The sequence below is a fragment of the Pelophylax lessonae genome (genome assembly GCF_965119305.1).
Source record: "Pelophylax lessonae genome assembly, chromosome: 5".
Classification (NCBI taxonomy): domain Eukaryota; kingdom Metazoa; phylum Chordata; class Amphibia; order Anura; family Ranidae; genus Pelophylax; species Pelophylax lessonae.
The window spans coordinates 67,906,894-67,933,664 of NC_138772.1; the positions used below are offsets into that span (position 1 = coordinate 67,906,894).

Here is a 26,771-nt window from a genome sequence, read left to right on the forward strand (position 1 = left end):
TAGGCATTTTGCCAAGGCACCCCTGAAGAAACCTCAAGCAATGTCTATAAAAACATGGATGAGCAGGTTTGAGGGGGAGGAACTTGACTGGCCTGCACACAGTCCTGACCTCAACCCCAACACCTTTGGGATGAATTAGAGCAGAGACTGGGAGCCAGGTTTATTCTCTAACATCAGTGCCTGACCTTAAAAATGCACTTCTGGAAAAATGGTCAAACATTCCCATAGACACACTCCTAAACCTTGTGGACAGCCTTCCCAGAAGAGTTGAAGCTGTTATAGCGGCAAAGGGTGGGCCAACTCAATAGAAAGTTCAAGATCGTGTGAAGGCAGGTGTCCCAAAACTTTTGGTAATATAGTGTATATTATACATTCACATCAGTCCCTGCTTTCAAGGAGCTTAAAATCTAAGGTCCCTAACTCACATTCATACGTACACATACTAGGGCCGATTTAGACAGGAGCCAATAAGCCTACCAACATGTCTTTGGAGTTTGGGAGGAAACCGGGGTAACCAGAGGAAACCCCCTATATTAAGACAAGTTATTTTAAAAGTCCATCTTTCTGACCATGTTACTCCCATATTTAGGGTAAGCTTCTGTCATTAGGAAAACATACTTTTTCTTTTTGAAATAATTTTTTTTCTTTCTATTTAGGAAGGTCGTTGGGCAGATAAGATGTGTGAGAAGAAGTTCCCTTATCTTTGCAAGAGGAAACCTTTGCCAAATGATCATGAGCTAAGGCCGCATATTGAGCCAGGCTGCAGTAAGGTACTAGAATGCATTGTATTTTTTTTTAGCTAAAATGTAAGATACTGGTGCTATCAGAAAGCTGGCAGTGTTCATTTCAGCGACAAAAACATTTTCGTCATAAATTTTGTCAGAGGCATGTTTCTAGTGGCGAAAACTAAACTAAAATGACCCCACATTTTCATCAATTGATGGAAACTGCTGAAAATCAATTCCCATTTTCATCAAAGAACAAAAACGGAATAAAAATGTGAGGGAGAAAGGTTTACCCACGAGAATTTTCGCTTTCCTCGGAGTTCCGCCTGTAAAGCCCATCAGTGTTTCCCCTCCCAGCAAGGAAGGTAGGGGCCATAGTGTGCTTGGTGGTGTGCTTAGCACTGTGCAGCATTACAGGCCTCCTTAGACGATTGTGCAGAGCACTGTGCAGCATTTACAGGACTCCTCAGACCCCCGTCCAAAGCACTGTGCTTTACACCAGTAACAAACAGATGGCCCCTGCCTTCACAGGAAGGGCAACGCATGAAAGACAAAACCAGAGAAAATTCCCAGCTCAACTCACCAACCAGTCTGCTTACCAACCAAATTAACCTATCCAACATTATGCGTTAAAAACAGAGGTTTAGTTAGCACACATTTGAAAATGCATGGGTAAGCTGCAAGGTCACTTCACGGCACACTATATTACTTGCAGTCCTAGCCCTTGTAAATTTATGAGAGTCTCCACAGTGGGAGCACATGCATTCTAATGGATAGATAAGGGGCAGGTGGGCCTGGAGGTAGCCCAATCCTCCATAAAGGCACAGGGGCACGTTGGAAACCCAGCCCGGTTGGTAAACAGACTGGTTGGTGAGTTGAGCTGGGAATTTTCTCTGGTTTTGTCTTTCACTGTGCATTACAGGCTTCCTCAGACCACTCTCCAGAGCACTGTGTGCATTACAAGCCTCCTCAGACTGTCGAGAGCACTGTGAAGAATTTACAGGCCTCCTAGGACCACCGTCCAGAGCACTGTGCATTACAGACCTCCTCAAACCTCCATTCAGAGAACTGCACAGCATTACAGGCCTCCTCAGAGCGTCCAGAGCACTGTGCATTACAGGCCTCCTCAGACCACCGTCCAGAGCACTGTGCGCATTACAAGCCTCCTCAGACCACCGTCCAGAGTACTGTGCATTACAGACCTCTTCAGACCATTGTGCAGCATTACAGGCCTCCTCAGACCATTGAGAGCACTGTGCATTACAGGTCTCCTCAGAGCACTGTGCAATGCATTACAGGCCTCCTTAGACCACTGTCCAGAGCACTGTACAGCATTACAGGCCTCTCAGACCACCGTCCAGTGCACTGTGCAATGCATTACAGGCCTCCTCAGACCACCGTCCAGAGCACTGTGCAGCATTACAAGCCTCTCAGACCACCATCCAGAGCACTGTGCGGCATTGCAGGCCTCTCAGACCACCGTCCAGCGCACTGTGCAGCATAACAGGCCTCCTCAGACAGTCTAGAGCACTGTGCAGCTTTTACATGCCTCCTCAGAGTGACCACCATCCAGAGCACTGTTCAATGTATTACAGGCCTCCTCAGACCACCGTCCAGAGCACTGTGAATTACAGGCCTCCTCAGACCACCGTCCAGAGCACTGTGCATTACAGGCCCCTTCAGATCACTGTCCAGAGCACTGTGCATTTCAGGCCTCCTCACACCACCGTCCAGAGCACTGTATGCATTACAGTCCTCCTTAGACCACCGTCCAGAGCACTGTGTGCATTACAAGCCTCCTAAGACCACCATCCAGAGCACTCTGTGCATTACAAGCCTCCTCAGACCATCCAGAGCACTGTATGCATTACAAGCCTCCTCAGACCGCCCAGGGTACTGTGCAGCATTTACAGGCCTTCTCAAGACCACCGTCCAGAGCACTGGCATTACAGGCCTCTCAGACCACCATCCAGAGCACTGTGCATTACAGGCCTCCTCAAACCACCGTTCAGAGTGTATGTGTAGTTTGTTCAAACCTTAAAGAGGAGCTCCACCCAAAAGGGGAAGCTCTTCCTGTCTGCGGGTACCTCATGTTGTCTCAGGTGGAAGTTCGGCCCCCTCCTCCTTCAGCCGGCCTATTCACAGAGTGCAGCACATTTCACGCATGTGCAGTAGGGAACCAGCTGTGAAGGCGCAAGGCTTCACTGCTGGCTTCCCTTAGGCGAGATGGCAGCGGCAGTACCCGAGAGCCAATTGAAAAATCAGCTCGGTTGAGGATACCGCTGGATTTGTGCACACTGGACAGGTGAGTGTCCTAATATTAAAAATGACATTTTTTATTTTTTCTGAAGGAACCTCGAGCTCCTCCTTAAGACCACAAATAATAACACGATATTAGATTTTTTTTACTCCAGGAGTATATAATGAGTTTGGAAATTCTAGAGAAATGCGTAAACAATGCATTACAATTTACCTAAACCCATTAGATTTTAGTAGACTAAAATGATGACTAAAATGTACTGCAGATTTTAGTTAAATAAAATGTACTGCAGATTTTAGTCGACTAAATAAGACGAACACTAAATCAATTCAGATGACTAAAATACAGCTAAAACTAAAATGGTGTTTTAGTCAGAAGACTATGACTAAAATTAAATTGAAATTTGATGCCAAAATTAACACTGAATGCTGGTCAACAGTGAAACAGCTAATGTAAAAAGTGGGGGAGAGTTATTGATCCTGCAACCAGTGGCACGAGTAATGCCCAGATCAGAAGGTACACCTGGTAGCACCAATGGGCATTGCAAAGGGCAAAGGATCATTCCATAAAATGTATACAACAGTTTCTGAAAGTCTCTGATTGCTTGTTCACACCAAAATTTTAGCCTTTGGGAGGCGTTTGTGCATAAGCAGTGCTTTTGATGTGTTTTTGACACATTTTCAATGCAGTCCAGTGAATTTTATTTTTCCTTTTTTTGACACTTGAAAAATCCTTATTTTCATTGGGACAATGTGCATTCTGGTGCAGTTATTCATGTGTTAATGCATTCCAGACAAAAAAAATGTAGCGTGTTTTACTTATACTGAAAGCACTGGAACTGACCACACTGGTGTAAACTAGAGCGATTTTTGATGTGTTCTGGTGTGTTTTTTTCCCCTCTTTTTTTTTCTCTTCCATTCAGTTGAGAACAGGTGCGTTCCAGTGCATTTTTCATGCTTGCTTTTCTATTAAAAAATAATCACACTAAGCAGAAGAGCACACCGTGATCTGTTCTCTAGCCAGAAATTCAGTGTATTTTGCCCCAATGATCAGAATTTTCCTGACACACCCCTTCTGCACAGCCATTCATTGAGAAGCTCAGTGTGCTGCTGCTTCTCCTGCCCCAGCTCTTATGCAGCTGAGAAGAAAGGGAATATGATCACTTCTAAAAAAGGGAAAAAAAGGGTATTTATAATTTTTTGTTTTATATCTATACAAACATGTTATGCCTTATATTTTATTTTAAATAGAATGGGTTGTTTTACAAGGTGATTTGTTTAAAATCACTTTAACCACTTATGGACTGCCCGCCTCAGTTTTACGTCGCTACTTTGATGTTAAATACCGGGGTTATGGCAGCAGATAGCTGCCATAACCCCGGTATTTTTTTTACAGGCCGGGTGGTCCTCTTTCACATAAAAGTGTCCCTAGTGGTAGATCCGCCGCGGAATCACATTTATGGGTGGCGGGAAAGGTGCTCCCGCCGCTTCCCGGTCGTTTTCCCAGCTTACCGGAGCCGTCGGTAGTGCGAAAAGTGATCTGGTCCTTTCCCCTCCTAGGCCGGAAGTTGAGGGAGGGCAAGCTGGCTCCCATTCAACTCTATGGCCCTGGAGGACCGGAGCGACCTCATACGTCGCTTTCTCCCAACAGCCTTAAAGGGCCCATTTTTTTTCATGATGAAAAAAATGCAATTCTTGTGGGTTTTTTTTTCTTCTTTTTAGAGTAGATGTGAGAGCTGAGGTCTTTTTGACCCCAGATCTCACATTAAAGAGGACCTATCCTGCATATTTCTATTAAAAGGACATTTACATTACTGGAATAAAAGTGATCCACATTTCTTTTTTTAAAGTGCCCCGTCCCTCCGAGCTCAAGCGCAGAAGCGAACGCATACGCAAGTCGCGCCCATACATGTAAACAGCATTCAAACCACACATTTGCGGTATCGCCGTGATTGTTAGAGCAAGAGCAAAAATTCTAGACCTAGACCTCTGTGTCTCTAAAATGGTAACCTGTAGAAATGTTTAAAGTGTCGCCTATGGGGATTTTTAATCAACAATGTTTGTCGCTATTCCACGAGCGTGCGCAATTTTGAAGCATGAAATGTTGGGTATCTATTTACTCGGCGTAACATTATCTTTCATATTATAGGAAATAATTAGGCTAACTTTACTGTTTTCTTATTTTGTAATTCCAAAAAGTGTATTTTTTTTAAAACAATTGTGTTTGTAAGACCGCTGCGCAAATACGGTGTGACAAAGTATTTCAATGATATCCATTTTATTCTCTAGGGTCTCCGCTAAAAAAAAATATATATATATAATGTTTGGGGGTTCTAAGTAATTTTCTAGCAAAAATACTGATTTTAACTTTTAAACAAGTGTCAAGAATAGGCTTAGTCCTTAAGTGGTTAAGCAACATTGTCAGCTCTGCCTGCTGGACTACAGAACCCAACCACCCCCCACCCATGTCCTTCTCCACTTGCATGCTCTAAGTCAGGGATTCCAAAACTACGGCCCTGCAGCTGATGCAGAACTACACATCCCATGAGGCATTGTAAAACTCTGACATTTACATGCATGACTAGGCATGATGGGAATTGTAGTTCCTGAACAACTGGAGGGCCGTAGTTTGGGAATCCCTGCTCTAATTTATTTTCAAGCAAAACACTTCTGCTGTCTTGACTCCTGGAGCCTGCCCAGATTTTGTTTGTAGGGGAAGGGCTCTTGTGAGATGTAGTTCTGGGGGATCTGCCTACATCAATAGGAACTGAGCTGCTAGCAACTGCTCTTGCAAGACTTTTACAAACATGGGGATGATTCCATAGGGCATAATAAATCTATATTGTGCTACAGGAACAAGATAACTCTTTAAGTCCAAGTCCTCTGACTTTAATTTGTATGAATAAAAAGTGGAGATGCCTTATTTAACCGGTTGCCGACCGCCGCACGACTATATACTGCGGCGGTCAGCCCCGGCCAGGCAGAGTGACGTATCGGTACGTCACTCGCCTGTCACTGACTTGCGAGCCTATAGCGAGCGGGCGCGCGCCCGCCGAGGCGCGCGCCCGCCGCGGCTCGTTCACAGGCAAGTCAGTGCGTGTGACCGGCGGACTCGATGTCCGCCAGTCACACTGCGATCGCTCCTGTGAAGGGAGAAAGACAGAGCAGCTTGTGTAAACAAGCTGCCTGTCAGTTCTCCCTGTGTAAAAGTAAAGATCTGACCGTTCTACTATGTAGAACGGTTGATCTTTGCTTTTACACCAATAGCAATGTCCCTACACAGTAGAAAGCACGCCCCTAGGACACACTTAACCCCTCCCTGTCCAATAAAGTTAACCCCTTCCCTGCCAGTGTCATTTTTGCAGTAACAGTGCATATGTATAGCACTGATTACTGCAGTAATGTCACTGGTAACCCCAAAAGTGTCAAAAATGTCAGTCAAGGGTCCGATCTGTCCGCCGCAATGTCGCAGTACCGAAAAAAAAATCGCAGATCGCCGCCATTACGCGTTAAAAAAAAAAACACCAAAAATGACAAAAATCTTTCTCTTTGTTAGTAAACGCGATAACTTTTGCGCAAACCAATCAAAATACGCTTTTTGCGATTTTTTTTACCAAACATAGGTAGCATAAAACAAATTGGCCGAAAAATGTTAAAAAATTTTGATTTTTACTTTTTTTTTTGGGGAATTTCATATAAAAAAATGTGAAAAATATTGTTATTTTTGCAAAATTTACGCTCTTTTTTTGTTTATAGCGCGTGATCAAAAAATCGCACAGGTGATCAAATACCACCAAAAGAAAGCTCTGTTTGTGGGAAAAAAAGGACGTCAAATTCGTTTAGGTACAGCGTCGCACGACCGCGCAATTGTCCGTTAAAGTCACGCAGTAAAAAATCGCAAAAAAAACCCTGGTCCTTTAGCAGCCAAATCCTCCGGGGCTTAAGTGGTTAAAGGGTAAACAGCTTAGCCATCTACTGTAGTCGAATATTTTTAGCCATGTTGTGCAAATATATACATTTCCTGTGAATAATTGTATGAGCAAATACTGAATTATTTTGTAATTGTATTCTCGTGTTTGCAGGGATGGAAAAGACATGGCTATTTCTGCTACTTCATAGGGGAAACCTTATCAACTTTTACAGAAGCCAACTCTACTTGCAATACCAATGCAGCTTATTTGATGACTGTTGAAGACAGGTATTTAAAAAGCAAAACTACATATAGCACTTAATCCTGTTTTGATTGGTGACCCCATTGCTGATCAAAAGCACCTTTTTTGCCTGCTCATCCCCATTCTGAAGCCCATTTAATAGATGTTCCTATGGTGGAAAAGATACAACTCTGAGCTCCTCACCCCCTTTCTAAGCTGACTGTTCTTTTACTTCTTTGAATGAACAATCAGTCCTACTTGTTCATTCATATAACTAAAAGTTAATTTAACATTACATGGCTTTGTGATTTATCTGCTGGGGCTGTGCATGTTTACAAGCAGATGTTCTGCTTGACCTTTTCCTATTGTAAATGAAAAACCAGTGCTAATTGCTCATTTATAATAGTAAAATATAATTGAGATATCTGCAGATGATTGTAAACATACACAACCCCGGCAGATAGATCACACAGTGCCACAGCGCTAAGTGGTCTTTTTTTAAATTATTGAATGATCACCGATGTTGGGCCAATGCCATGTATGTCACAACCCCACATAGTTGCCTGTTCATTCATAATAGCAACAGATGACTTAGTGCTGCGGCTCTGTGTGATCCACCTGTGGTGCTGTGTATTTTTACAAGCAGCCATAAATAGATCACAAAGCCCCGCCAGCTGTGCAATCTATTGTAAATGGCAGCGGTGGACTCCAAGAGAGACCATGCTGCCAGAGGTCAGTACCTCTGTTAGTCATAAATCTGTCTCCTTTCTAGCAGCGTAGTCACATAGCAGGGGGAGCAAACCTTACAAACATGCTGCTTTGTAACAGCATGCACTTGGTCTGATAAGACTTCTTTTTTCAAGCACAGTTCAGGTCCATTCCAAAAGCTCTGATACAGATCCTAATGGAAGTGCTGGCTCTAGCTTTAAAGAGACACTGTCACAAAAAACTGAACTACTCAGTAAGAGTTAGCTGTAGAAGAAGAGTGTAAATACGTACATCTCCTGCTCCCTATGACACTGAACATTGCTTCTGCCTCTACGACACTTTTGTGCCCTGCAGTTATGTGGATTTCAACAGGCAGGACTGCTGTTAGATATCACAGGGCCCCATACAGCCTACCTGGCAGGGCCCCCTTCCCCCGGTCGAAAGTGACTGAGCACATAGACTTATCACTCCCTTTCTCCGTAGCCTCAGCTGCACAGATGAATGAATAGGAAGCACTCCAAGGCTTCCTGCTTATTCACAAACTGAAGCATAATAACAAATGGACACAAGAGTGATTGGTACCAATCGCTCACTGTGACATATTTACCTGCCCCTTCCCCCGCTCTTGATCCTGAAAGATCCCCCTGTGTGCCTGCAGCAGCTACCAGCAGGAGAGGAGAGAAGCTGGCAGCGCTGTGGGGAAAAGGGGCACACAGGGGGGCCCAAACAGCAGATGGAAGGGTGCGTGTGCTAGAACCAATCCCCCTGCAGTGCAGCTGGAGGGAGAAAGAGGAGAAAAAGCTGGCAGCGCTGCAGGGGGAGGCAGAAGAGGATCAGTATACAACAAACCAAAAGTTCGGTGAAGAGCACCAGTCTCCTGCGTTTAGAGTAGTGTGATCATTTATCCATCTTAGCCACAATCATGCAGCTGCTGAGAACTTCCGACTCGGCATTACTGGATAACTTCGGCCTTGCAGCCCCTTAAAAGACCAGGATAGTTAAAAGCCACTGGAAATGACAAAACAAACACAAGGGCACACCGGCCTAGTGCATTATCCTCTAAAAAAGGTTTATTCACATAAAAGGTATAAAAATGCTCAAAAACGAGTTCTTGTTAAAAGGATATCAAATAGGTATGTTGTCATCAGCATCAAGATCAAAGGCTGTACCATCCCCTGAAGCTTGAGGTTTTTGAGGAAGAGGTTGAGCCTCGAAACGCACAAGCCTTTCCAGCTTCAGGGGACGGTACAGCCTTTGATGTTGATGCTGATGACAACGTACCTATTTGATATGCTTTTAACAAGAACTCGTTTGTGAGTATTTTTATACCTTTTTTGTGAATAAACCTTTTTTAGAGGATAATACACTAGGTTGGTGCACCCTTGTGTTTGTTTTGTCATTGTCAGAAGAGGATCAGTGTTTGCAATAAGGCAATACAGCTAGACTTCCTGCTCAACAGGTGCCCAGGCCCCCCTTTTGAACTGATGGGGTCTGGTCTGGGCCTAGTACAGGAGGGCTGTGTATTCTGCCTTATAAACCACAGAGCACTGTGGGGGACCCAGGAGATTGACACTCAGCAGACTTTGGGGGGGGCATTTCCTCTACAATGGAGGGATGTTCAGCAGTGTGAGCAAAATGGGGAGAGGTAAAGAGGAAAGGATCATCACTACTACCGACAAGCTCAGGTGAATAAATGATAAGAAGTAGCCTCAGCCTACATGTCTCCACCTCCTCCACCATGTCTCCTTATCTTTTATTCCCCCCGGACTGGTAGGGAGTAGTGGCAATCCTTTCGTCTTTACATTTACTAGCCCTCTGTATTGGTATCAGGACAAGCCTGCACCCCATGCTCTGGTACACAGAGAAATGCTTTCACCTTTACTTTGAGTGGCGCCAAAAGCAATATAATCGGAAGGAGAGGAATTTCCTTTTTTGCAGGGAATTCTTTTTGAGCAGTTTAGATTTTGTGAAAGGAATGCTTTAAAGAAACGATTGCAATGTTGAATTCCTTGGATAAAAGCCAATCTTCTGCTTTATGGCAAATCACATGGTCACACATTGATGTTGTGGTGTGGTGGAGATCCGCAATTGAACAGATGTCTTCCAGTAGACACTCTACAAACCTGACTTTATATTTGGGAAGCATGTCCTGCTACAGGTCATACATTTCCGAATGCCATAAGATGAACCATTTTCCAGGACGTGTTCAAATTCTTGACCTTAGAGCCTCCGTTACATTCTGCAAACCTCAGCTAGTAAAGATTTACAACAAGGTCTTATCAGTTATGTCAGAACTGCTGAATTGCATCTATGTTGTCCAAGCTTCCTGGAGACAGCTGCCCTAACGAAAGACAAGCCGATAAGAAGAATAACAGGTTATCAGGAAGTTTCAGGAAACTTTGGAGTCATTGACTCAGTAGGAAATGGATAGAAAGGAAGTATGGAGATAATAGAAATCTGTAAGGATCCAGCCTTGAGTTTCATTCAACGTAGATATCAAATTTTAGTAGAAATCACTAATGGCCAAGTCACACTTTTTCTTTGGGGTAGAGTGTGGTAACTTGCGCGTTAAAATTCGCAATACCATCATATGCGTTAACACTTGCTATGTACTGCACGTTAGCACATTGTGATACCATGCACTTTGAATGGTGCCCCGATACACTAGGCAACACAGATCCGAAACATGTAATGCAGCTAGAGATTAAACATTTCTGGAAATTTTGGAACCATGGGAAAAAAATGTTTTTTTTCCCCCTGTTTCTTCTAGAAAAAATAGAAATTTTGGAAAAAATTAAAAAAAAAAAATCATTGTGTAGTAGTTTTACAAATTGAAAGTCATTTTGTTACACTGGAAAGTGTATATAAAAATAATATGCTTGAAATAAAAGTACAACTTATTCAGTAAATAAACTAAACTTGCTTTTTAAAGATCATTTTAAGTACACATGAGAACAGGTGACCACCCAACATTCCCTCACAATAATTTAAAAGCTTCTTGCCAGAATGCTTTTTCAGTTGATAATGCTGATCCAGAAGCATACAGTATATTGCTCTATGAAGAGCTTGATGAATGTTCTCCTGATTTTTTAGGTGTTATTTTATTAATGAAGGGATTGTGTATTGGGAGGCTGCGGTTTGTAACACTTCCTTACTTGAAGAAGCTGCTGATAAAGAAACACTTTGTGATGATCCAGAAGCAGCAGAAATAGTGTTTTTGGAATGAGAACTCTGGAGAAAAAAGTTACTTGCACTTTCATTTTGGTCCTCATCATTTCATTCCATAAAGTCTTTTTTAAGGATGTGTTTTGTCATCCTTGTAGCATTTGGAAAAGAATAGCCCATCTTACAATATTTGCAAATTGCAGCTTTGCTCTCAGCAGAAATTGCACTGTGGAAATGTTTCCAAACTCTAGATGTTGATCTCACTAGGAGAGGAGGAAAATAAAAATGAATTTACTGAGCAGACTATAGGGAAACACCATGCTGTAATGTTGGAGAACATTAATGGGAATTATTTAGGGTTATAAAGATTTGTCAGACAAATGTACCCTCTTACCTGTCAATAAGGCCTGAGAGGACAAAACTACCATCTACTGTAACCTATGTTTTTATGTTTTAAAAATAAAGCCTATATTGAGGATAATGCGCTAGGTCGGTGCGCCCTTTTTTTTTATTTTTGTTTGCATTATTGTTGCACTGCCCCGGTCCTTTAGGGCAGCAAGACCTTAGCCATCCGAGACACCATTTATAAAGTCCAGTCGGAAAAGCAGTTGGGGAAGCCTCGTTTTCTGAGCGCAGGAGATAGGTGGTTCATTCACCGCATTTTGTTTGTAACCTAACAATCACCCAACTGTAGGAGGTATAAGATGAAGCCCACAAGCAAACTTTACTGGAGCCTTTCCCCTGCAGTGCCCCTTAGTGGAAGATTTGCATATTTCTCTTGTTTGGAAACTGCATTGAGAAGTGTTACTTTACTTTTTTTTCCAGGATTCCAGGTCTCCAGCTTAAATAACTAATAATTTAGACTTGACATAAAGTCTAGTAAATCTTTCATTAGGGTTTTTATGTTATATAGTTTGATTACCATGTCAAAGGTATATTATTTATTATTGTAAAAGTACATATTCCTTACTTCTTTAGTATTTGTTTCAATTTCAAAACAGAAAACGGCTTTGAAAAAAATAAAAAAAAAACTGTTTATTGCAAAAGTTTTCTAATTTTTTCCAGGCCTTTCCATCTCTAGTTGCAACGCACCACATGTACAGTAATGCTCTAGCGTGCGCTGTGTAACAAAAATGCTGGATTTATAGTTCGGCTTTAATTTGTTAGCCAGGTTCATCAAAATTTGCTAGTACATCTAACACTACCCCCTCCCCAGATTGACAATGATGTTGTCCAAGAGTGGCTCCATTGCTCTTCCACCCAGTGTGGAGATACCCTAAGATAGGAAATGTGTTACTGGCTGTATCACCAGATGAAAATAAAGGGAAACATTTATAGACAAAATGAATGCAGCCACCACATTTAAGGATTGGTTAGCTGCAATATGTTACATTTTTGGTTTTGGGTTGTAATAGTGCTTTTATTTTTTAGGCAGCCTGACTGCATCCCACTAATAAAACTTAAAGGTTCAATTGGGCTTTTTAGGAAAGCAATGTTGATAGTCAAATTACATGATTTTGTCTTTTTGGCATTTGCAGATTTGAACAGGCTTATCTAACAAGTCTGATTGGGCTTAGACCAGAGAAATATTTCTGGACGGGACTCACCGACACGGAAGAAAGGGGGACTTTTAAATGGACCAACAAGGAGAGGGTTTTATACACTCATTGGAATGCAGACATGCCTGGTAACTCACCCAGTTCTGTTGTTATTTGGGTCAATAGTAGTTTTATAACATGGATGATCATTATGAGGGTGGAGCCTGTATGAACTGCATTGGGGGCTGTTATAGTAGATTCCAATCAAAAACCGTATTTAATATTTAACATTTTAATGAGCTTTTATTAAACAGATCTTGTAACCAACTTAAAAAATTGCAGGTATAAAAAAAAATTAAAAAAAAAAAAAATTGCAGGTAAAACAATGAAAAATGAAGTATTTTAAATGACTACTTGCAGTATTTTTGCTGTCTATAAATTATATTTTTATTCATTATCAATGTGTCCCTAAACTAGTCAACTCCCTAGCATCAGATCCAAAAAAAAAAAAAAAAAAAAATTCTAAAAGAGGAACGTATTTCTATGATACACGGTTCTTAAGAAAACAAAATGGCTCCCAGTTAGGTAAGAAGTTTGGGTTCACTGCTGCCATGGGTTTGAGGCAAAGACTGTAGCTTCAAGATTTGCAGGGATTTGGTTTTTAAACCACCAAACTATGGCCAGCAAGCATAGGCTGGCCATAGATGAATCATAGCTCAATTCCCTCATCCACACACCCAATGTGGATGGGGGGGAATCCAAGCCACTAAGCTATAATATTCTGATCTCCCTAGGGTCAGAAAATATTGATCAGCGCCACCAGCTATAGCCGGCAGGAATGATCGAGCAGGGAAAATCTGACAGCATGATTGTACAGAAGTTGATCGGTAGATCAATTTCTGTACAACTTCCCTGTTCATACATGGATCAAAATCCAGCCAGTCCCTGCTGAACCAGCCGAATTTCTTTTCATGTATGGCCGGCTTTAGAGAGGGCTTTTGGATAAGCCAGCCCCTCACTATAAATGGGGAATACATGACAGCCATACTTTCATTGTACTTTTTTCGTTCTTGTAGTAAAGCCTCATCCTGTGCTGTTTGTCTCTAGTAAATTTGGGCCTAGCCTTGCTGAGTCATAGACCTAAAGCACATATACAGAATAGGAAGACCTCACTTACGATGTGGGGGTTGCAAAAGCCCACCTATCACTTAAAAAAAATAAAAAAATAAAGTTAAACTAAAGTTTCCCAACAGCACTTTACTTCCACTCCCCTGCTGCTTTGCTCAGTTGTTAAGAGCATGAAAAGGAAGTCCTGTGTATTCTTGATGTGGTCAGAGCCTACACAGGGCTGAGGACTGCTAAGGCCATTACCAAGCACTTGCACTGTTACATGCATGGAACGAATCATGTGCTTGCAATTCCCTGAAATACAGGGTACTTACCCATCAGTTAGACGGATTGTATGAGACCAAAGCAGAGGTTAGCATAATTAAATAAAACCTGCCACTTTGTACTACATGGACAAAAAAGGTGCATTAAAGTGCCCAAATAAAATTGTATTGACATTCATTTGTAATAAAACTTTGAAGGAAGAAAACAAGGCTGTGTTGTGATGAGAACCGGAAACAAAGGTGGATTGTGGGATGTCATCAACTGTGACGAGAAGGCTAAATTTGTCTGCAAGAAGTGGGCAGAAGGAGTGACACCGCCACCAATCCCGACAACAACACCAGAGCCAAAGTGCCCAGACGGATGGAGGACCAGCCCCAGTTCAAGCTCCTGTTACAAAGTAAGTAGGGAGATAACTATAAATTTCACATTAGTGGGATGCATATTTTTGGCGAATGCTAAAAGCCAATCAGATGGTAAATTTCATTCTCCAGCCTGCGTTACAATACAGATGAAATTTGAGGCTTTTATGAACTATAGGTTGGGTGTGCCTTCAGTTGTTCTCAAAAGTTTGCATGCCCTTGAAAAATTTGGTAATATACTGTAACTATTATTTTTAACCACTTGTCGCCGGCCCTCAGTACTTTTTTTGTGGTAGTCGGCATGTGCAAGCAAAGCGGCATACCCGTACGTGATTTTGACTGTACAGGTGCTGGGTGCCCGCCCCTGCAGATACCTGTGCTTGTGTCAAGGTCTTACCTTGCCCTCCTGTTGGCAGCCATCTTGGACATGTGCAGTCTGCTGCCTCTTATAAACTATGATTGCATCATCACTTGCCTGCTGCCTGGGTGTGGCACAGTGGTGATGCTGCACACCTGACTATATCTATCACCTGATGGGTTGCAGTCCTTGCCCTTGTGTTTGTGCGCCAAGGAGCATCTCTGCTAGCAGTCTTCCATTATTCGTGTTACTCTGTGTATGACCTGGCTTGGCTGATGACTCTCCTGGCTCTCGAACCCGCACCGGCAAACGACCCGGCATCGGCAGACTACTCGCTTCTGGACTTGACCCCAGCTTGGAGAATTACCCACTTCTGGACTTGACCCCGACTTGTTCCTGCTCTCACTTCCTCACTCTTGCTGTGTGTTTATTGTTGTTTGCTCCAATAAACTGCTTTATTTTACCTGCATCCCGATGTGGTCTGGTTTCCTGGCACCCTGACAGCTCGGGACCGGTGATCATGTGACCAATATGCGATCATATGATCAGAATGTCAAAAAGGAGGTTATGAAACAATATGATTCAAAACAGCTTTTATTCCTTTACTAGTGAGCTGGAATTGGCCCACAGCTAACACATGGTACCTGGGCCAATCACAGCACCCTCTACCATGTGACTAGCTGTAGCCAATCACAAATCATTAGTATTCACAGCTGTCATAAACGTAACCCATTCATGACAGTTCAAAGCATTGTTGGTACAATGATCTTTATTATGCCAGTAATCAAAGTGTAAAAAAAATACCTGATCTACCCCCCCCCCCCCCCATGGTAACACTGAACTACTTTGATGAAGGTATATAAAAAAAAAAATAGTAGAAAAGTAAAAAGTAATGTTACAAAATTTTAAATATATTTAAAATATCGAATACAAAGCTATTTAAAATATATATATTTTTTACATGCTATCACCCATCAGTGTCCCTGATCACCGCCACTCCAGCGATATCATGACACTGTACTGCGCTGGTACAGGTGTGTAAAAAAAAAAAAAACAATAACTTCAACTTCCAATAACTTGCCGTGCCTCTTACTAAATAACTCAGTCTGTCTACTTTCCAAATTGGGGTTATTCGGGGGATTGTGCAATATCCTGACATTTTAAGGAACTCAAGAATTAAGATCGGCTGTTGGTACATCAGGATTGATCAATTTTCAGATATACTGTATATACCATTGTTTGTAGATGTTAAATATTTCTTACAGACTAAATAATATACACTTATTGAGATTTTTTTTTTTTAACCAAAGACGTGTAGCAGAATACATTTTGGTTTAAATTAATGAAGACATTTTATTTAATTTTTTTATTGGATTTGTTTTATAACAGAAAATAGAAAATATTGTTTTTTTCTTTTTTTTCAAAAGAAAGCTGTATTTGTGAGAAAAAAAATGATATTAATTGTTTTGTTTAAAGTAGCACAGCGCTGAATAGCAAACAATGGCCTGGTCATGAAAGGGGTAAAATCTTCCTGAGCTTAAGTGGTTAAAGAAAAGCAGGCAAAACACATTTCTTTTATTTGTGATGGGATTCATATTCAACTGTAGGTCATAACAGAATGGCACAATCATAAATCAAAACACGGCAACAAGTAAACAAAGGAAATTACCCCTGTTCAGAAGTCTGCACACCCTTAGGTATAAATACTGTGTATTGCTCTCTTTAGCATCAATGACAGAATGCGGTGTTTTGTAATAGTTGTCTATGAGGCCCCAAATTCTTGCAGGTGGTATAGCTGCCCATTCATCTTGGCAAAATGCCTCCAGGTCATGCAAAGGCTTTGGCTGGCTTGCATAAACCACACGTTTGAGATCTCCCCAGAGTGGATAGATAATATTAAGATCAGAAGCCTGTGATTCACACTCCGAAACCTTCCTCTTTTTCTGCTGTAACCACTAGAGGACCAACTTGACTTTGTGCTCAGAGTCATTGTCAGGCTGTAAAGTCCAAGAGCGTCCCATGCACAGCGGAAGAATGGAAGAATGCAAATTGCCTGCCAGTATTTTCTCATAACATGCCGCATTCATGTTACCATCAATTTTCACAAGATTCCCTGTGTCTTTAGAGCTTACACACCCCTAAAACATCAGTGAGCCACCACAATGCTTCACAGTGGGGGTGATATTATTTTTCTCCAAACACAGTGCTTAGTTATAGTTGTGACCATAAAGCTCTATTTTGGTTTTGATGCTCCAGATTACAGTGTGCCAGAAGCTGTGAGGCATGTCAGTGTGTTGTTTGTCATATTGAGACTTTTTTGTGGCATTGGCACAGTAAAGGCTTCTTTCTGGCAACTTGACCATGCAGCTCATTTTCGTTCATTATCGTATTGTGTTCCTTGAAAGAACTACAATTTTTTACATGTCTTTTTCCAGAGCAGCCTGTAATTCTCCAAAGGTTAACTGTGGATTTTTCTTTATATACTAAACAATTCTTCTGGCAGTTGTGGCAATCTTTCTTGGTGTACCAGACCTTGGTTGATATCAAGAGATCTCCAAGTTTTCCACTTTTTAAAAAGTGATTAAACAGTACTGATTGGCATATTCAGGGATTTGGATATTTTATTGTATCCTTTTCCATCTTTATAAAATTCCATTACCTTGTTATGAAGGTCTTTTGATAGTTCTTTTCTGCTCCCCATGGCTCAGTATCTAGCCTGCTCAGTGTATCCACGTAAGAGATAACAAACTCATTGACTATTTATACACAGGCATGAATTGCAATTTAAAAAGTCATAGATGTGGGAAATTAACCAAGCAAGGACAAACATTCCAGGGTATGTAAACTTTTGATCAGGGCCATTTGGGTGATTTCTGCTATCGATGTAGGTGATAGAGTGAGTAAATATAGTTTTTGGTTTCTCTGCCTAACAGAGAGACAGTAGGTAAACTTATGTGCTGTCTGCTTAGCAGAGGCAGTGATTGTTTAGCAGAGTCTGCTCGGTGTGCTCTGGTGCTGCTCATGCTGTCTTAAAAAGTTTACACTGGTCTAGTAGCTATGGAATGTACTGGAAAGTGTGAGGAAACCTTGCAGATGAGAGCATAAATGTCTTGCCAATTAGAAGGGGATGTGCCCCAAATGCATGCTGGGTAAATGTATTTATATTTGATGGGCACATGAGCTCTGAGTCTTCTTCTAGAGAGAGAGGTCCAGGAGGGGAGGGGGCTGCTGCCTCTCCTCAGTGCAGGCTGCCATGTGGCCTTGGGTGGGCGGCCTGAGGGCCTGAAACATTGAAGCTGCAACCCAGGGTTCTCCTGAGAGCTGACTAGGGGATGATGTCCACAGATCCTGTCTGGTACTACTGAGGAAGGCTGCCACTGGTGCTTGAGGAGCCTTGTGAGTACAGACCCCCACAGGGGATCCCTGTGACTTATGCTGCTAAACCCCCCTCCTGGTGCTAGAAGTCAGTTACTGGGTGTAAGCTAAAGGGGACACTGCCTAGTGTCTTAAGGACGCAAAGATCACTTTGTTCCTTCTGCTACAAAGGGATTGTGTATTTCATACAGCTGCTGTATGGTCCACGTGATAATCTGCTACACAGTTCTATTGAGAAAGTTGTCCTTTCTTGTGAATAATTAATTTAGAGTATCCTACTCATTCCCTTCTCCTATCCAAGTTCTCCAAATAAAACACAAAAACAAATCCCCTAGACTGGTAATTGGAGATAACAAGCGGAAGAGTGTATGCACATGGCTGTGTAAAAATACCCTGTGACTGGCTGTGGAGCAGTCAGTGGGAGACTCATTCAAGCAGCTCCTATCTGGGTAGCGCTACATCATTATGATTTGAAAAGAAGCCAAACAACTATGTGATAATAAATGGCTTCATATGATCACTATCCTTAGATAAAAGACAGTTTTATTTTGGCATGATCAGTCATATTTTCAATATCAATGCCAAACTTTTATGATTTTTGCCAGGGGATGCAAACTTTTGAGCACAACTGTAAATGCTACATCCAGTCTATATGTCCCTACTGTGAGCACCCTTGCTAAACAGCTTGTGTGGAAGTAGCCATCATGCATGGTGTGTTGGTTTTGTGCAGTCTGAGCCTGGAGAAGGTTCACACAGTAACGCATCTACTTTCCATGAAACTTAGTTGACATTTTAGTAAGGCAAACAGTAAGCCACAGACATTGTCTAGTGCTACGAAACACAACCTGAAATAAAATAAAAATGTCTACCAACATGTGTATACATGCAATTAAGTGAAAAAAGAAACAATTTTAAAACAAATCTGTGGCCAGGCTTTGGACATTCAGGTATTTACTTATCCTTAACAAGCAGTAAAAGTTCAATAAAACAAGCTCTCTGACCTCTGTAGTTACAAGCACTGTGGCGCAATTCATCCTTAAAGTTCACAGTAGAAGCAGTAATGATGTTCCCTGCAGCTCAGCTCCCCGCTCTTAGCAGTGACCTAGAAATAAGGTTTTCCTGCTTTTTTCCCAACAGTCCCTTTTCAGTCTAGTCTCACCTTCCAATAGTGACCCAGCAGCTCTGCTTATCCTTCTCCCTTCTCCCAGCTGTGATTCACCAGCTTAGGTCACCCTGCTTTTCCTCCTGGCAGTGATTCACCAGTTTAGGTCACTCTAGTTCTCCTCCCAGCAGTGATTCACCAGCTTAGATCACCCTGCTTCTCCTCCCAGCAGTGATTTACCAGCTTACGTCACCCTGCTTCTCCTCCCCGCAGTGATTTACAAGCTTAGGTCACCCTGCTTCTCCTCCCAGCAGTAATTTACCAGCTTAGGTCTCCCTGCTTCTCCTCCTGGCAGTGATTCCCAAGCTTAGGTCACCTTGCTTCTCCTCCCGGCAGTGATTCACCAGCTTAGGTCCCCCTGCTTCTCCTCCCCCCTGTGATTCACCATCTTAGGTCTCCTTGCTTCTCCTTCTGGCAGTAATTCACAAACTTAGGTCACCCTGCTTCTCCTCCCGGCAGTGATTTACCAGCTTAGGTCACCCTGCTTCTCCTCCCGGCAGTGATTAACCAGCTTAGGTCACCCCCTGCTTCTCCTCTTGGCAGTGATTCTCTAGCTTAGGTCACCCTGCTTCTCTTCCTCCTGGCAGTGTTTCATCAGCTTAGGTCATCTTGCTTCTCCTCCTGGCACTGATTTACGAACTTAGATCACCATGCTCCTCCTCTCAGCAGTGACTCAGAAGCTCAGCTCAGCCCACCCTGTGCTCCTTTTAACAGTGACGTATCAGCTCAGCTTCCCTTGCTACACCCTTCAAGTAGCTGCTGTCACTAAAGCAATTATTTACAGTATCTCACAAAAGTGAGTATACCCCTCACATTTTTGTAAATATTTTATTATATTTGTAAATTTTTTATTATATCTTTTCATTTGACAACACTGAAGAAATGACACTTTGCTACAATGTAAAGTAGTGAGTGTGCAGCTTGTATAACAGTGTAAATTTGCTGTCCCCTCAAAATAACTCAACACACAGCCATTAATGTCTAAACCGCTGGCAACAAAAGTGAGTACACCTCTAAGTGAAAATGTCCAAATTGGGCCCACTTAGCCATTTTTTCTCCATGGTGTCATATGACTTGTTAGTGTTACAAGGTCTCAGATGTGAATGGGGTGCAGGTGTGTTAAATTTGGTGTTATCGCTCTCACTCTCTCATACTGGTCCCTGGAAGTTCAACATGGCACCTCATGGCAAAGAACTCCCTGAGGATCTGAAAAAAAAGAATTGTTGCTCTAATAAAAGATGGCCTAGGCTATAGGAAGATTACCAAGACCCTGAAACTGAGTTGCAGTACGGTGGTCAAGAACATACATTGGTTTAACAGGACAGGTTCCACTCAGAACACCAAAGAAGTTAAGTGCACGTGCTCAGCGTCCTATCCAGAGGTTGTCTTTGGGAAATAGATGTATGAGTGCTGCCAGCATTGCTGCAGAGGTTGAAGGGGGTGGGGGGGTCAGCCTGTCAGTGCTTAGACCATAAGCCGCACACTGCAGCAAATTGTTCTGCATGGCTGTTGTCCCAGAAGGAAGCCTCTTCTAAAGATGATGCACAAGAAAGCCCGCAAGCAGTTTGCTGAAGACAAGCAGACTAAAGACATGGATTACTGGAACCATGTCCTATTTTTGTTCAGATGGTATCAAGCGTGTTTGGCGGCAACTAGGTGAGGAGTACAAAGACAAGTGTGTCTTGCCTACAGTCAAGCATGGTGGTGGGAGTGTCATGGTCTGGGGCTGCATGAGTGCTGCCGGCATTGGGGAGCTACAGTTCATTGAGGGAGCCATGAATGCCAACATGTACTGTGACATACTAAAGCACAGCATGATCCCCTCCCTTCGGAGACTGGGCTGCAGGGCAGTATTCCAACATGATAATGACCCCAAACACACCTCCAAGGCGACCACTGCCTTGCTAAAGAATCTGAGGGTAAAAGTGATGGACTGGCCAAGCATGTCTCCAGACCTAAACCTTATTGAGCAACTCTGGGGTATCCTCAAATGGAAGGTGGAGGAGCGCAATGTCTCTAACATCCACCAGCTCTGTGATGTCATCATGGAGGAGTGGAAGAGGACTCCAGTGGCAACCTGTGAAGCTCTGGTGAGCTATATGCCCAAGAGGGTTAAGGCAGTGCTGGAAAATAATGGTGGCCACACAAAATATTGACACTTTGGGCCCAATTTGGACATTTTAACTTAGGGGTGTACTCATTTTTGTTGCCAGCGGTTTAGACATTATTGGCTGTGTGTTGAGTTATTTTGAGGGGACAGCAAATTTACACTGTTATACAAGCTGTCACATGAAAAGATATAATAAAATATTACCATAAAAGGGTGAGGGGTGTACTCACATATATACAGTATATATATATATATATATATATATAGATATATACAGTATACAGATACTGTGTATATACAGTATTTATCTGTTTTTCTCATTACAGTATTATAAAAGCAAAACAGACGATATGAAGAAGACATGGATGGAATCCCGGGACTTTTGTCGAGCAATAGGAGGAGATTTACTCAGTCTGAGCAATAAAGATGAAGAACTGGTGGTGTCCTCAATGTTGTCGTAAGTTGTAATATGTTTTGTGTAGTAATTTTATTATATTATTTTAGTTATAACAAAAAGTCTAAATTTTGAACGTTATTTTACCACTTGATATACAGGTGCATCTCATAAAATCAGAATATCCTTAACCACTTGCCGAACATTCACGTTGACTGTACTGCGGCAAAGTGTCTCGTTCCCGTCCAGCGACGTAGACCTAAGTCGCTGGACTCCTCCCCTTGTGGGCGGCGCGCGCACGCCGCCGGAGGCTCGCTACCGCTGTATTCAGTCACAGCGGGAGTCGGGCCAGGGGAGGAACGGCAGTGATCACCGCCGCTCTTCCCTGATCGTCGGGGAATCGAGTCTGGAGATCCGCCCGCTTGTGTAAACAAAGCGGGCGGATCTCCTAAGTGACAGATAGGGTCAGATTGCAGGGTTCAGCATAGCTGAACCTGCGATCTGTCCCTGTGTCACTCAGTCACCTCCCCCCACACACGTTAGTAAGCACCTGACATACATTAACCCCTCCCTCTCCAATAAAATGAACCCCTTCCCTGCCAGTGTCATTTTTACAGTAACAGTACATATGTATAGCACTGATTACTGTAGTAATGTCACTGGTACCTCCAAAAGTGTCAAAAATGTCAGTCAAGGGTGCGATCTGTCCGCCGCAATGTCGCAGTCCCGCAAAAAAATCGCAGATCACCGCCATTACTCGTTAAAAAAAAAAACACCAAAAATGACAGAAATCTTTCCCTTAGTTAGTAAACGCAATAACTTTTGCGCAAACCAATCAAAATACGCTTATTCTGATTTTTTTTACCAAACATATGTAGCAGAAAACAAATTGGCCAAAAATGTAAAAAAAAAATTAATTTTTAAATTTTTTCAAAATTTACGCTCTTTTTTTGTTTATAGCGCAAAAAGTAAAAATCGCACAGGTGATCAAATACCACCAAAAGAAAGATCTGTTTGTGGGGAAAAAAGGACGTAAATTTTGTTTGGGTACGGCGTCGCACGACCCCGCAATTGTCAGTTAAATTCGCACAGTGCAGAATCGCAAAATGTGGCCTGGACGTAAGACAGCAAAATCCTCCGGTGGTAGAGTGGTTAAACAAGTTAATTTATTTCAGTAATTCAATTCAAAAAGTGAAACTCATCTATTATATATAGATGTGTTACACACAGAGTGATATATTTCAAGCATTTTAATTTTGATGATTATGTTTTATGCATTTTAATTTTGATGATCTTTTAATTTTGATGATTATGGCTTACAGCCAGTGAAAACCCAAAATTCAGCATCTCAGAAAATTCGAATATTACATACGGTAAGACCAATTACAAAAGGATTTTTAATACAGAAATGTTGACTTTTGGCAGTGTGGACAGGTGCCAAGTTCTGCTGGAAAATTAAATCAGCATCTCCATAAAGCTGGTCAGCAGAGGGAAGCATGAAGTGCTCTAGAATTTCCTGGCATCACGGACTGTGGAAAATTTTGCATTTCATTTTGAAATCAAGGTCCCAAGTCCAAAGTCAGCGCAGCCCTCTACCAGGAAATTCTAGAGCACTTCATGCTTCCCAGCTTTATGGAGATGCTGATTTAGTTTTCCAGCAGGACTTGGCACCTGCCCACACTGCCAAAGTGCCAATACATGGTTTATTGATCATGGTATCACTGTGCTTGATTGGCCAGCAAACTCGCCTGACCTAAACCCCATAGAGAATCTGTGGAGTATTGTCAAGAAGAAGATGAGACACAGCAGACCCAACAATGCAGACAAGCTGAAGGCCACTATCAAAGCAATCAAAGTCACAGGCTGATCGTCTCTATGCCACGCAGCATTGATGCAGTAATTCATGCAAAAGAATCCCCGACCAAGTATTGAGTACATACCATAGTGTACAGGGACATACTTTTTTTAGTAAGCCAACATTTCTGTTTGAAAAATCCTTTTTTTTTTTTATTGGTCTTATGTAATATTCTAATTTTCTGAGATACTGAATTTTGGGTTTTCACCACCTGTAAGCCATAATCATCAAAATTAAAAGAAAGAAATGCTTGAAATATATTATATGTAACTCATCTATATAAAATATATGAGTTGCACTTTTTGAATCAAATTACTGAAACAAATGAACTTTTTGATGATGTATTTGATACATGAAAATCTTTAAGGGATCATTCATACAAGCTTTAGTTTCTGAACAGCAATCTGTGTTCAGATCGCTCTTCAGAGAGCATTTAACAGGCAGTGAGGAGGCATTGTGGAGGCATTGTATCGCTTCCTCACCGCCTGCTTTAACCCCTTGAACCCCGCTCTAGTGCACCGCAATGACGTGCATTGTTAGTAGTTGCAGGGTGCTTGCAGAGCCGCCCCATTCACTTGAATTGGTCATGTTCAATGGGCTGTAGTGCCATAGAAGGGGGGTATGGTTCAAAGTGGCACTATCTTTAATTTCTGCAGATGTATTCTGGCACTGTAGTAAAGAAAGTGCAGTATTGTTTTTTTTTATTTTTTTATTATTGGTAAGTAAATAAAGAAAAAGAAGACAAGGTATAGACCAATAACATTTGTAATTGGCTCTTTCAGGAATGCCAATATATATCGCAACATCTTCTGGATGGGTCTAATAAGCAGCGATCCCATTTTAGGCTTTGAGTGGTCGGACGGTTCAGCTGTAAGTAATTCTGTCTATGTTTCTTAGATCTTATGTTTGATTTTATCATTTCACACAGTATTTCACAAACTATTGAAGGAAATGAAAATTATTGTCTAAAAAAGCATTTCAAAGACCATGATCTACCATTCATGGCAATGTGAATAGACATAACCTTTTATATATTTTTTATGACTTATTGCAGGTTCTTATATAGCGCTGTCAATGTACACAGTGCTTTATACTACTATTTTGCCTATTGGGACATCTGCCTTTACATGCACATGAACTTTAATGGCATCCCAGTCTAATGGGCCATACACACTATAAGATTTTCTGAAGACTTTTTCCTTTAGATTTACCAAAACCATATAATATGAGGTCAAACCTAAACACTTTCAATTTGTATGCAATCTGGCAGGCCCTTGCACTACATAGAAAAGGTAAATCTGAAGGAAAAAGTCTTCAGAAAATCTTATAGTGTGTATGGCCCTTTAGGCTCCATTCACACCAATGCCTGTTTTTTGCAGAAACGCAGGACATTATTTTTAATATGGGTTCCAATGGAACATGTTCACATCAATGCATTTTTGTGCCTCTGCTTTTTTCGTTCAATAGACTCCATGGAAAAACTGCAGAAAAGTACAGTATGTAGTGTGATTTTGCCGCAATTTGTGTTTTGCGTTTTTAAATCCGCCTAACAACAAATTTACCTAAAAATAAAAAAGAAAAAGCATAAAAAAAATGCAAAACACGAATTGCAGGAACATCGCCGTTAAAATCGCAATAAGCACTGCAGAAATGCTCAAAAGCAACATGCATAGGTGTTATTAGAGCCTTTAGTCCATAGGGTTCAATATTGAGTTGGCCCACCTGTTGGAGCTATAACAGCCATAACAGCTTCAACTCTTCTGGGAAGGCTGTCTACAAGGTTAGTCTGTGGCCATAGGCGTGTCTATGGGAATGTTTTACCATTCTTCCAAAAGCGCATTTGTGAGGTCAAGTACTAATGTTGGCCGAGAAGGCCTGCCTTGCAGTCTTCGCTCTAATTCATCCCAAAGGTGTTTTGTTGGGTTTAGGTCAAGACTGCCCAGTCATGTTCTTCCATCCCAAACTTGCTTATCCATGTCTTTATGGACCTTGCTTTGTGGTGTGCAGTCATGTTTGAACAGGAAGGGGCCATCCCCAAACTGTTGCCAAAAAGTTGGGAGCATGATCTTGTCTTGGTATGCTGATGCTGTACCTTCACTGGAGCTAAGAGGCTAAGCCCAACCCGTGAAAAAAACCCCACATCATAATCCACCCTCCACCAAACTTACACTTGGCACAATGCAGTCAGGGAAGTATTGTTCTTCTGGCAACAGCCGCACCCAGACACGTCCATCGGGTTGCCAGACAGAGAAGCGTGATTCGTCACTCCAGAGAACACATCTCCAATGTTCTAGAGTCCAGTGGTGGCATGCTTTACACCACTGCATCTGAAGCTTTGCATTGCACTTGGTGATGTAAGGCTTGGATGCAGCTGCTCGGCCATGGAAACCCATTCCATGAAGCTCTCTACGCACTGTTGTTGTGCTAATCTAAAGGCCACATGAAAATTGGAGGTCTGTAGCTGTTGATTCTGCAGACAGTTGGCGACTTCTGCGCACTGTGAGCTTCAGCTTGCACTGACCCTGCTCTATCATTTTACATGGCCTACCACTTCATGGCTGAGTTGCTGTTGTTCCCATTTTATTATAATACCACTAACAGTTTACCGTGGAATGTTTAATAGCAAGGAAATTTCACAGATGGATACCTAGGGTACCACACTTGAATTCACTGAGCGCGACCCATTCTTTAACAAATGTTTGTACAAGCAGTCTGTATGCCTAGGTGTTTGATTTAATACACCTGCGGCCATGGAGGTGATTGGAACACCTGAATCCAATGATTTGGAGGGGTATCCCAATATTCTTTGCAATATAGTGTATATTGTTATTGTACATTCATATCACCCTGCCCTCAAGGAGCTGTACACAAAACATCAAACAATGGGCGCTTCTGTTGGGAAACTGTCCTCAATATTGATCTTGATAGGGGAAGGAGGGAAAAGGAAATGGATGGGCTTTCAATATCGTGCAAATGCACCACACTAACACTGAGGACAGCTCTTTTAATTGGTAGAAGCAACTCCAACTGTTTGGACAAAGAAAAGAAGAAGGCGCCTCTAAATGCAACTTGTGATACTTTAATTGCACACACGAGAATCAAACATTTACAGGATAAATTAAAATTTGCGTCATGGTTTGGGGCCTCTTCCCGATCCTGCGGCTCGTTCCTCCTAGGCCATCCAGCAGCAAGGAGATGGTGGAAATGGAGGAATGCCTGC

General features: G+C 42.1%; 1 protein-coding gene across 1 annotated transcript in view; it reads left to right on the forward strand.

Moving 5' to 3' along the window:
- The window catches only part of LOC309556052 (macrophage mannose receptor 1-like), a 161,324-nt gene that overhangs the window by 59,474 nt on the left and 75,079 nt on the right, over nt 1-26,771 (forward strand). Inside the window, exons 9-14 of the mRNA XM_082258344.1 lie at nt 657-770; nt 7,067-7,182; nt 12,547-12,695; nt 14,136-14,335; nt 21,629-21,759; nt 24,334-24,421. Of these exons, the coding sequence (XP_082114470.1) occupies nt 657-770; nt 7,067-7,182; nt 12,547-12,695; nt 14,136-14,335; nt 21,629-21,759; nt 24,334-24,421 (798 nt within the window). The remainder of the gene's footprint in view (nt 1-656; nt 771-7,066; nt 7,183-12,546; nt 12,696-14,135; nt 14,336-21,628; nt 21,760-24,333; nt 24,422-26,771) is intronic.